Raw genomic sequence first — 13111 nt, forward strand, 5'->3', positions numbered from 1 at the left:
TTTTTTAATTATTTGTCCATGTGTTGGTATGTGCATGTGAACAAAGATGCCTGCAAAGGCCAGAAGCAGTGAGCTGCCCGATGTAGGCTGAGTATAGGACTCAGGTCCTCTGGGTGAGCAGAAAATGCTATTAACCACTGAGCCACTTTTCCAGGCCTAGAACTGAAATTTTTCAAAATTTAAAAATGGAAAGAATATATGTATTCTTATATTCTCTCTATATATTCTTATATTTTATGTATATTATATCTAAATTTAACTTATATGTAATGTATAAATACATAAATTAAATATATAAAATTTATATATAAACTTATATAAATTAAAATTATATAACATCTTAGAAAAGTCTCATCTTGTTACATCTCTAACTAAAACTAGCTTTCAACTGCTACCTAGGGGTTGGAGAGAGAAAGTCATCTAAGAAAGCTATCCATGGGCAGTGGTGGTGCACACCTTTAATTCCAGTACTTGGGAGGCAGAGGCAGGCGGATTTCTGAGTTTGAGGCCAGCCTGGTCTACAGAGTGAGTTCCAGGACAGCCAGGGCTACACAGAGAAACCCTGTCTCGAAAAACCAAAAAAGAAAGAAAGAAAAAAGAAAGCTATTTATAATCTAGCAGGATCTGCCCTCACCCCTCTGCCCACTACTGCTTGTTCCTTCTGGTCAAGAAGATGAAATCTTTGTTGTGAGTGGAACCCTAATGTTCCAAGCTACTTAAAACATGAAATAATTAATCCAGTTAAGCCACTCAACCACTTGGCCAAGGGATCCCCCCTGGGTGAGACAGGTCCACCCTTAGAAAGCCAGACACAGCCAGGCAGTGATGGTGAGGCAGTGATGGCGCACGCCTTTAATCCAAGCACTGGGAGGCAAGTAGAGCTTTGAGTCTGAGGCCAAACTGGTCTACAGAGCAAGTTCCAGGACAGCCTGGGCTACACAGAGAAACCCTGTCTCAAAAGAAAGAAAAGAAGAAAGAAAGAAAGAAGGAAAGAAAGAAAGAAAGAAAGAAAGAAAGAAAGGAAGGAAGGAAGGAAGGAAGAGAAATCCAGCCACACCTTAAGCCTTCCTAGAGACATTGTTGGAATAACTATCTCTTTAATGAGATGATATTCTTTTCCTTCCCTTAGTCCCCACTACACCACACACACCAGCACAGTCCTCACAAACAGTTCTGAGGTTCTGTATAAACATGACTCAAGTGGAAACTTTTGGGTTCTTTGGAAAGTCAGCTGTGGTGGATGGTGTTTTGCTGGGACAAACACGTGAAGCAGACCCAGGTGGAAGGATGCTCTACTAAAGCAAGCACGTGAAAGGACATGTGGTGAAGCATTCTTTGCTAATGACAGGAATGTATTGATCTGCCTTACATTGTGTAGTTGAGCTGCATTTGTCGTGACTCCATAAAGAGAAATGTACCAAAAAACTTCTGGTGGTGTGCTGCAGTTTCTTATCACTTCTGAGGACTCTGGCCAATCGGCAGAGTGATGTCAGCTGAGACAGAATCACGTGCTGAGGCAGGACCTGTGGAGGACACATGATGTTTGGAGGGAGTATAAAAAGGACTCGGCGGACAGTGACAGAGGCTGAGCTAGGCTTGCTTGCATAGCTAAATGCTTCTTGGTCTTCTGTGGTGCGCTGCCGCGCATGCGTAGTCTCCCTCCTGAAATCGCCATTAAACACCAGTAAGGCGAATGCCTGAGCAGCCGGTAACTGTCAAAAGCTGACGCAGCCCGACGCGTCATACCTGCCGAGACGCATCAGCCAGTAGAGTAGGGACACGCCGACCCGATGGGTATATAAGGAGAGCTCCTCTTCCCCTCGGGGTCTTTCCTCTCTTCAGTTTCAATAAAGCTTGCTGCAGAAGGATCCTGACGTCTGAGTCCATTCTTGCTGGCGAGAAAGTGACGCGGGTCACAGCTGGTGCCGAAACCCGGGAACAGGCCGAACCATCGCCAGGCACCGAGGGAGACCCCCATTCGCGGGAGGATCCAGAACTGCAGCCTATGGTAAGGATCAGAAAGGTATGCTCTCTCTTCTTGCCTCACAGGTGACCGAGGCGGCTGCTGCTTTCGTTTTAGTGGTATTCGCCCTCTTTCTCTTTCTGCTCATTTCATTTTGCGTAGATCGAGCTTTGGAGGAGGGCGACCTTAAGGACGAGCAGTGCCGTGCAGCGGTAAAGGCAGGGCAGGAGGTGTTGCAGGAAGTACAATCTAGCATGTCAGAATCTGATTGAGAAAAGAGAAGTGGTGCGCGCAAAAGGAAATCAAAGAATGCTAAGAATTTAGGCCCCTCAAAAGGTGAGAAACCTGCTGAGGAGTTAGGAAAGAGCAAGTACGCTCTGGGAGAGAAGTGCAAGGCGATAAAAAAAGAAGCCAAATCTAGACCATTGTACCCATTAAAAGACTTAGAGGCCTTTGAAATAGACTCCTCTGAGACTGAGGGCCTTAGTCCTTTGGAGGAAGAGGATTTGGAAGAAGAGGCTGCTCGATATGAGGAGAACAGATATCATCCAGGTGAGCGGCCACGGGCAGAGGATGGAAAGGGAAAACATACAGACCCAGCGGTGGCAGGCCCTAAATCTATAAAATTGCCAGCCACTCTTCCAAGTGCGCCCCCGCCTTATGTGGGATGGCATGTAGACTCCTTCTTTTCACCCGAGGTTAGTCAGAAAATTCTAATGGCTTTCCCGGTATATGAAGGGGCTGAAGGCGGATGAATTCATGCCCCTGTTGAATTTAATGTTCTAGAGAAACTTGCAAAATCCGTCCGCAAATATGGGGTAGATGCCAGTTTTACAATCATGCAAGTTGAGCGACTCGCCAACATGGCCTTAACGCCAAGTGACTGGCAAACCACCACAAGGGCAACGCTTAGTAGCTCAGGACAATTTATGGAATGGAAGGCCCTGTGGCAGGATGCTCTCCAAGCACAAGCCAAATCTAATGTTCTTTTAATTGGAAATCAAGCCTTTTGGACATAGGACCTTTTGACTGGCCAAGGGCAATATGCTAATAATCAGACTGAGTATGACTGGGGGGCGTATGCTCAGATTGCTGCTGCCACGGTTCAAGCCTGGAAAGGACTCTCTAGAAAAGGCGAGTCTGAGGGCCAATTAACCAGGGTAGTCCAGGAGCCCCAAGAGTCCTTCTCAGATTTTGTTGCACGAATGGCAGATACTGCCATAAAGATTTTTGGAGACACGGAGAGAATAAAAATCCTTATAGAGCAACTAGTGTTTGAGAATGCCACCCCAGAATGCAAGGCCATTACAAGGCCTCGTAAGAGCAAAGGGCTGGCCGATTGGATAAAATCATGTAGAGGCATCGGAGGTCCCTTGACTAATGTGGGACTGGCTGCTGCCATCCTATAAACAAAAGGTGACAACTCTCTGCAAAAGGTTTGCTATGGGTGCGGAAAGCCAGGCCACCTAAAGAAAGACTGCTGCCACCCACAAAATAAGCCAAAAAGACCACCCGGCCTCTGCCCAAGATGTAAGAAGGGATACCACTGGGCGGGTGAGTGTAGATCCACCAGAGACCTGCAGGGTCACTTACTCCCCGCTGACGTTACTACCAGAACAGAAAATGAGCCGCCAAAAAACGGTCATTCAGGCCCAGGGCGCCAGAGCCCCAAAAGATATGGAACACGAAGCCCCCATCAGAGAGGTTGGATTGCTGCTGAGCCTACACAGGTTCCGCAGGACTGGACCTCCGTGCCACCACCGAACTCTTATTGATGCCACAAATGGCGGCCCAACCTGTTCCAGTTAGTTTTCAAGGACCCCTGCCGAATGGTAGTGTGGGACTCATTATAGATCGCCCCTCCTTAACACTGAAAGGTCTTATCATCCACCCAGGGATTTTAGATGCTGGTTATACACATAAGCTTCAAGTTCTTTGCTCTAGTCCTAAAGGAGTCTTCTCCATATCATCAGGAGATTGTATCGCACAGTTGGTCTTGCTCCCCAGCCTTCAAGATAAATTTCCTTCGACTGACAAAGACCGAGAGGGGGGTCTGGGGTCATCGGGGACAGATCAGGCCCATTTAATAATGGATTTACAGACCAGGCCCACTTTAACATTAAAAGTGGAAGGTAAACAGTTTTCTGGCATCCTAGATACTGGAGCTGATAAGAGTATCATCTCTACTAATTGGTGGCCTAAGGCTTGGCCTGTCACTCAATCATCCCGCTCCTTACAAGGGCTGGGATATGAAGCTAACCCCTCAGTCAGTTCACAGACCCTCTGTTGGGAAGCCCCTGAGGGCCAGATTGGAACTTTTACCCCATATGTTCTTCCACTGCCAGTCAACCTATGGGGTCGAGATGTGTTACAACAACTAAATTTACAGCTGACTGACACCTATTCTCCACAGGCTGTTAACATGATGTCTCATATGGGTTATCGAGAGGGTAGAGGACTAGGGGCGAGGGAACAAGGCAGACCTGATCCCATCTCCCCCGTATCTCAGTCAGACAAAAAGGGCCTGGGTTTTTCCTAGGGGCCGCTGGAGAGTCTAAGCCCATAACTTGGCTCTCAGAGGAAGCCGTGTGGGTTCCCCAGTGGCCTTTGTCCTCTGAAAAATTGGGTGCAGCTATGCAACTAGTGGAAGAACAGATAAAATTGGGACATTTAGAGCCATCCACCTCTCCCTGGAATACTCCAATCTTTGTGATTAGAAAGAAATCGGGAAAATGGAGATTGCTTCATGACCTCAGAGCCATCAATGGACAAATGCAGTTGTTTGGTGCTGTACAGAGAGGTCTGCCTTTGTTGTCGGCCCTACCCAAGGGCTGGAAGACCTTTATTATAGATGTTAAAGATTGCTTTTTCTCCATCCCGTTAGCCCCCCAAGATAGACCTCGCTTCACCTTTTCGCTACCAGCTATTAATCATTGGCAACCTGATAAGAGATATCAGTGGAAGGTTTTACCACAAGGCATGGCAAATAGCCCCACCATGTGTCAGCTTTATGTCCAGAGGGCCCTTGAACCTGTCAGGAAACAGTTTTCAACCCTGTTGTTGGTCCATTATATGGACGACATCCTTCTATGCCACCAAGAAATGAGGGTATTACAAAAGGTGTATCCTATGCTATTGGCTCAATTACAGCAATGGGGCTTGCATATAGCCACCGATAAGGTGCAAGTGGCTGATGTTGGATCCTTTTTAGGAGCAATGGTTTATCCAGAAATGATTGTTCCACACAAACTTGAAATCCGTAAGGATCAATTACAGACTTTAAATGATTTTCAGAAACTTTTAGGAGACATAAATTGGCTTCGGCCATATTTGAGGATTCCATCGGCTGATTTGATGTAGAGAGCCACGGCGGGTGCTGGCAAAGTCCGCCATCGCTAGGTGGCGCTGTCAGCCATAATTCTTCCTAGTAAACAAGTAAATTGCGCATGTGCCATGGTAAAAGCCCGCCAAAGTTAAAGCCCATCCCACGGCGTTTGGCGCGCAACGAGTAAGCAGCCAATCAGAGGTGAATACACCGCTCTAGGGTATATAGGAGTGCTTTCCCAGGGCTGGGGGTCTTCTTCCACCATTTTGGTTTTTGGGAATAAACGTGTTCATACGGGAGGATTCCGGTGTGTGTGTGTGTGTGTGTGTGTGTGTTCTTGCCGGCGAGACGACTACACGCGCAGGTCACAGTTGGTGCCGAGAAACCCGGGAGAATTTACCATCGCCGGCACTGTTTAAGAAGACCCTCCACTCGCCCTCCACGCGTGGAGTGAATCCAGAACCGTAGAACGAGGTAATGTTCTCTGAGAGATATGTTTCAATTTGATTTGATTCACTTCCCTCCCCAGTTGGCAGGAACTTTAGAGGCTCTCGCTATGGTGCTAGCAGCATTAGTATTCTTCCTTCTGGTTCTCGTGAGGGTTCGGGGAATAGTAGATAGATTACAAGTCAGCATGTCAGAAACAGAGAGAGGAAAGAAGCGCTTAGAAATTCAGAAAGGAAAAGAGAAGAGAGACGTATTAAGGAAATCAAGCCTCCCCAAGAACCAATTCACGGGGACGAAAGAAGAGAGGAAGAACACTCTTGGGAGAGACGGGAGAAAAGTAAGCCTCAGAAAGAGATCTCTTTATCCAGTAAAGGAAGTGCTGGGGCTTGATGCCTCTGAGTCGGAGGGGATAACTTCCTCAGAGGACTCAGATGAAGAGATAGATGAAGAGGAAAGATGCCAACCAGATAAACAGTTGCCGCCGCAAAATCTAAAGCAGAGGAAAACGAGAGATAGAAGCCGGACGGCCTCTCGGCCTGTAGCGCCCTCCCAACCTAATGTTCCCGGCGCACTTCCGCCTCATGTGGACAGGCGCTGCTCAGGCTCCTTCCTTTCAGAGGAAGACAAGAGAAAAATGTTACAAGCTTTTCCAGTGTTTGAGGACGCGGGAGGAGGCCGTGTCCACGCACCTGTAGAGTATGCTTCTATCAAAGAATTTGCTGAATCGGTTAACAAATATGGAGTTGATGCTAATTTTACAATTATGCAGCTTGAGAGATTTGCCACTATGGCAATGACTCCGAATGATTGGCAGAACACAGTAAAAGCTGCTCTCCCTAATATGGGACAGTATATGGAATGGAAGGCTTTGTGGCACGATGCTTCTCAAGCACAGGCAAAGGCCAACGCTAATGCGGAGGGCAACCAGAGACAGTGGACTTTCGAATTATTAACAGGGCAAGGACAGTATGTTGCTGACCAGACTAACTATGATTGGGGAGCATATGGCCAGATTTCCGCCGCCGAAATTAAGGCATGGAAGGCCCTCTCGAAAAGGGGCGAGGCTGGAGGAAATTTAACAAAAATATTACAAGCCCCCCAGGAGTCCTTCTCAGAATTTGTTGCTAGAATGACAGAAGCAGCAGGCAAAATTTTCGGAGACCCAGAGCAAGTCAAGCCATTGATCGAGCAATTAGTATATGAAAATGCCTCACCAGAATGTAAGGCAGCTATTACCCCTAGGAGAAACAAAGGGCTGACAGATTGGATAAAGGTCTGCCGAGGTCTTGGAGGCCCACTGACTAATGCTGGCCTGGCAGCAGCTATCCTGCAGGGCCAGAGCCGCTCAAGTCCTGGCGGCCGTAAAGTATGTTATAATTGTGGTAAACCGGGTCATTTGAAACGAGAATGTCGTACTCCTATACAAAAGAAAACCCCTGGGTTATGTACTAAATGCAGGAAGGGATATCATTGGGCCAATGAATGTCGCTCGGTTAAGGACATTCAGGGAAGGATTATTCAACATGATCCCTCCCCTATAGGAAGAGATGAAAATATTTCAAAAAACGAATATCCGGGCCCAATGTCTCAGGGCCCCAAAAAATATGGGACACAAGCCTACAACCGGGGGAGACCTCTAACTGCAGAGCTACAAGAGGTTCCTCAGGGTTGGACCTCCGCTCTATCTCCCAATTCTTATTAATGCCACATGAGGGTGTGCAACCTATCCCGGTTGATTTTAAAGGTCCCCTGCCTGAGGGAAGCGTTGGCCTCATTCTAGGCCGCTCCTCTCTTACCTTGAAGGGGCTTGTGGTTCATCCTGGTGTGATAGACCAAGATTATACAGGGGAACTTCAAGTTCTCTGTTCTTGCCCACAGGCATATTTTCTATCTCCCCTGGAGATAGGATTGCTCAATTGGTTATTCTTCCAAGTTTACATAATTGTTTTCCATCCACCGGGGCGCCAAGAGGTGCCAATAGGTTCGGTTCTTCAGGAACTGACTTTGCTCATTTAGTAGTGGATCTCAAAACCAGACCCACTTTACAATTAACAATAGAAGGGAAGAGCTTTACAGGAATTTTAGACACAGGAGCTGATAAAAGTATTATTTCCTCTAACTGGTGGCCTAAAACGTGGCCTGTTACACAGTCATCCCATTCCTTACAAGGGTTGGGATATGAGGCCAACCCTACCGTCAGTTCACGCTCCTTGACTTGGAAGACGCCAGAGGGTCAGACAGGAAGCTTTATACCTTATGTGCTTCCTCTTCCCGTTTACCTCTGGGGAAGAGACATTTTACAAGACCTGGGACTGACACTAACTAATGAGTACTCTCAACAAGCTATTAATATTATGAAAAGAATGGGATATAAGGAAGGAAAAGGCCTTGGCAGAAAAGAACAAGGAAGGTTAAACCCAATTTCACAAGAAAGTAATACAGGAAGACAAGGTCTGGGTTTTCCCTAGTTGCCACTGAGGGCTCTTTGCCCATACCCTGGCTTACAGAGGAAGCCGTGTGGGTTCCTCAGTGGCCCCTATCCTCTGAGAAATTGGAAGCTGCTACAAGGCTGATTGAGGAACAGGCACAGCTTGGTCATTTAGAACCTTCTACTTCTCCTTGGAATACCCCTATCTTTGTTATAAAAAAGAAATCAGGAAAATGGAGACTTCTCCATGATCTAAGGGCCATTAATAGACAGATGCAGCTGTTTGGCTCAGTGCAACGAGGCCTGCCTCTGCTCTCTGCTTTACCTAAGCAGTGGAGGATAATAATTATAGACATTAGGGCTTGCTTTTTCTCCATTCCCCTACACCCGCAAGATAGGCAAAGATTTGCGTTCACCTTACCTGCTGTTAATCACCTTGAACCAGACAAAAGATATCAGTGGACAGTTTTGCCTCAAGGCATGGCCAATAGTCCTACCATGTGTCAGCTGTATGTACAAATGGCCCTTGAACCTGTTAAGAAACAATTTCCTTCTCTACTCTTGATTCATTTTATGGACGATATTTTAATATGCCATAAAGAGTTGACCATTTTGCAGAACTCATATCCTTTATTAATTGCTACATTAAGACAGTGGGGTCTGCATATTGCCACAGAGAAGGTTCAAATTTCAGAAATTGGTTCCTTTTTAGGGACAGTTATTTACCCTGAGAAAATAGTTCCTCAAAAATTAGAAATTCGCAGAGATCATTTACATACCTTAAATGATTTTCAAAAGTTATTAAGTGATATAAATTGGTTAAGACCATTTTTGAAAATTCCCTCTGCTGAATTAAAACCTTTGTTTGACATTCTGGAAGGAGATTCCCATATTTCCTCACCAAGAGCGCTAACACTGGCTGCAAACCATGCCCTGCAATTGGTGGAGGATGCCTTGCAAGAAGCTCAGCTAAAACGCATTGATGAGACCAAAACTTTTAATCTGTGTGTCTTTAAAACCAGACATTTACACAACTGCCGTGTTATGGCAGGATGGGCCCTTATTATGGATTCATCCTAATGCATCTCCTGCAAAGATTATTGAATGGTATCCAGATGCGGTTGCTCAGCTTGCCTTACGGGGATTAAAAGCAGCTGTCACTCATTTTGGAAGGGAGCCTAAAGTTTTAATAGTGCCTTATACTGCACATCAAGTTCAAATATTAACTGCTACCTCTGATGTTTGGGCCGTGTTGGTCACCTCCTTTAATGGTCAAATAGGTAATCACTACCCTAAACATCCCATTTTACAGTTTGCCTTAACTCAAGCTATTGTATTTCCACATGTCTTATCTCAAAAGCCGCTCCCGGATGGAGTGGTTGTTTACACAGATGGGTCAAAGACAGGTGTGGGTGCTTATGTAATTGATAATAAGGTCACTGCCAAACAATATCATGAGACCTCACCTCAAGTTGTGGAATGCTTGGTAGTTTTGGAGGTTCTTGAAACCTTTCCAGGCCCTTTAAATATTGTTTCAGATTCCTTTTATGTAGTAAATGCAGTTAAAGCCTTAGAAGTGGCTGGGCTAATTAGACCATCTAGTAGACTCGTAAAAGTTTTTCAAAAGATTCAATTCGCCTTAGTTAATAGGAGATTCCCGGTTTTTATTACACATATCAGGGCTCACTCAGGTCTACCAGGCCCAATGTCTCATGGGAATGACCTAGCGGATCGAGCCACAAAATTGGTTGCTATCGCCTTATCTTCCAAATTAGATTTGGCCAAGGATTTTCATAAAAACTTTCATGTGACAGCAGAGACGTTACGTCGTCGGTTTGAGATAACTAGAAAGGAAGCTAGAGATATAGTTACTCAATGTCAGAATTGCTGTCAATTTTTACCAGTGCCTCATGTAGGAATTAATCCACGAGGAATTCGGTCACTACAGATTTGGCAAATGGATGTTACTCACATCCCAACCTTTGGCAAATTACAATATTTACATGTTTCCATTGATACCTATTCTGGAATTATATTTGCTTCTCCGTTGACCGGAGAAAAGGCAGCACATGTTATTCAACACTGCCTTGAGGCATGGAGTGCCTGGGGGAAGCCTAAAATTCTTAAGACGGACAATGGGCCATCGTACACTTCTCAAAAGTTTAGACAGTTTTGTCGCCAAATAGAGGTAACCCATCTGACAGGCCTCCCTTATAACCCTCAAGGACAAGGCATCATAGAACGGGCTCATCGCACTCTTAAGTCTTATCTAATAAAACAAAAGGGAGGAGTCGAGGAGACTCTACCCTCAGTGCCACGAGTCAGCGTTTCTATAGCACCTTTTACCCTCAATATTTTAAACCTGGACAGTCAGGGCCATTCCGCTGCTGACCGTCACTGTTTAGAGCCTGAGAGGCCGAAAGAGATGGTGAAATGGAAGGATATTTTGACCGGACAATGGAAGGGCCCAGATATTGTTTTATTAAGAGCCAGGGGAGCGGTCTGTGTGTTCCCACAGGAAGAAGACAACCCGTTTTGGCTACCAGAGCGGCTGACGCGGCGACTCGCGATACTGGAAGGTGACACCCAGGCGGACCCTCCAGGCTCTGATGATAGCCCTTGTGCTGATCCAAGGGATACAGGTTCCTAGTATTTTTGTTTATTTTATCAAATTTCACCTTTAAGAATTGTACCAATAAAACCTGCTAGATGTCCCAGCGTTAAAATTCTGAAAGATTCACTCGAGCTATGGTTGCCAGAGTCACAATGGGTTCCCATCCCCGTGGAGACTCCTTCCACTTTGTCATTATTTAGACAAAAAAGAGATTTGGTATAACTACAGCCATAGTGGCGGCAATATCAGTTAGTGCCATTACCGCCACTGCCACTGGGATTGCTATGTCAACTTCTGTTCAGGTGGACACTACCCCCAATTGTCAGCCACGGTGACAGAGACTGTTAACCTTCAAACCTCCGCCAGCGCCCAACTAAAAGGCGGGCTAATGATCCTTAATCAACGCCTTGATTTAATGAGAGAGAGATTAGATATCCTCTTTCAATTAGCCCAATTGAGATGTGAGAAAAAACTGGGTACACTTTACATCACCAGTGTACAGTATAAAAACTTTACTCGTGTAACTAATCTGTCCAGAAAATTGTTTCAGTATCTTACAGGAAATTGGTCAGAAAACTTCAGTGAGACACTCAGAAAATTGAGAGCAGCTGTGGTGAACATCAACTCGACGCGCGTGGATCTGTCCCTGACTGAGGGACTGTCCTCCTGGATTTCTCCAGCTTTCTTTTTCTTTTCTTTTTCTTCTTTCTTTTTTTTTTTTTAAGTGGGTGGGAGTAGGCCTGTTTGGTATGCCCTATGTTGCGGATTAGTATTCATCTTTTGGTTGGTTTGCAAACTCAGAGCTCAACAAAATCTTGACAAGGCTATTATTGGCCAGGCGCTTGTGACCAAAGTACTAGGGGCTTCCCCTGCAGTGTGGTTATCACTGCCTCAATTATAAGCAGTCTCCCCCTCACGAGTGGTGGTGCTAAATGTTAGGCCATCAGCGTTGCACCCCAGAGGATTTGCCCATTACACTGGGTCAGTGAGGAGTCTTGGCCTGGCTGATCCTTGTCTGTGTAGCTGTGGTACCTGAATTTTGAGACAAACAGCCCTTGCACCCCTAGGAGATGACTCCATTGCACAGGGATGGGTGTTTGCATCTCTTTCTGTTCCCCTTAGCCCTTGCACCCAGAGGACTTGTTTCCATTGCACCTGGTAGGGTAAGGGAGACCGTCTTAAACTATCAGTTCTTGATCGCTTATTCCCCCAAGATGGAATTTGCTTGATCGGCCTTGAGTTTGAGTCATAACCGGTACCACACTAGACAGGCCAAGAACAGCCAGATAGATAACTCCATCCTTTTGTCTCCAGGCCAGCTGCCAATTGGTCCCAACGACGGGAATAAGCTGATCCCATATGCCAGAGGTACACCACGAATGGTGATTTTACCCGGTGACAGGCATTACGAGTGGCCACAACCTGGGGCGCACATTCTGAGAATGCCAGGTGTGGGTGCGTGACCCTCGTAGCCTAGACAGAGAGCTCACCATTCTTTGGTGCTGGCTGTGGAGAAATGTCAGTCAGCCTAGACACGGGACATTGACCAGTGCCTGTTTAACAAATCAAAAAAGAAATAGCCAGTAGACAGATTCCTCAGCCGCTGCACCCAAGGGCTTCTGGTAAGACACCCTGTAAAGCCTCAAACATTTGAGCACCACCCTCTAAAGAGACTCGACCCGCCGTGAGACCCCCAAATATGGGAGTTACGTAACCTTCCCAGGGACCTCTACCACCCTCTGTTTTAAAACAAAAAAGGGGCAGATGTAGAGAGCCGCGGCGGGTGCTGGCAAAGTCCGCCATCGCTAGGTGGCGCTGTCAGCCATAATTCTTCCTAGTAAACAAGTAAATTGCGCATGTGCCATGGTAAAAGCCCGCCAAAGTTAAAGCCCATCCCACGGCGTTTGGCGCGCAACGAGTAAGCAGCCAATCAGAGGTGAATACACCGCTCTAGGGTATATAGGAGTGCTTTCCCAGGGCTGGGGGTCTTCTTCCACCATTTTGGTTTTTGGGAATAAACGTGTTCATACGGAAGGATTCCGGTGTGTGTGTGTGTGTTCTTGCCGGCGAGACGACTACACGCGCGCGTCACAATTTGAAGCTGCTGTTTGATATCCTAGAAGGAGACCCTCATATTAGCTCCCCTAGGACATTGACCCCTGCCGCACGCCAGGTCTTACAGCGGCTGGAGCAGGCTATTCAAGAAGCTCATTTACAGAGAATTGATGAGGATGGGCCATTTCAGTTATGTGTGTTGAAAACTAAGCTTTTACCCACCGCTGTCTTGTGGCAAGGTGGACCACTATTGTGGGTACATCCACATGCCTCCCCAGC

At 46.3% G+C, this 13111-nt stretch overlaps 1 protein-coding gene and 1 pseudogene across 1 annotated transcript; both read left to right on the top strand.

The window, feature by feature from the left end:
- The first annotated feature begins 46 nt into the window (after positions 1-46).
- LOC114640681 lies at positions 47-3738 on the top strand (annotated as a pseudogene).
- A 2589-nt stretch (positions 3739-6327) lies between these two features.
- Positions 6328-7338, top strand: LOC114640685 (igE-binding protein-like; the record flags this gene model as incomplete). Its single annotated transcript, XM_028789671.1, has 1 exon — positions 6328-7338. A coding segment is annotated over one exon (1011 nt), but the record flags the coding sequence as incomplete, so codon positions are not given.
- Positions 7339-13111: the final 5773 nt, after the last annotated feature.

Source organism: Grammomys surdaster, unplaced genomic scaffold, assembly GCF_004785775.1.
Source record: "Grammomys surdaster isolate TR1022 unplaced genomic scaffold, NIH_TR_1.0 125849, whole genome shotgun sequence".
NCBI lineage: Eukaryota > Metazoa > Chordata > Mammalia > Rodentia > Muridae > Grammomys > Grammomys surdaster.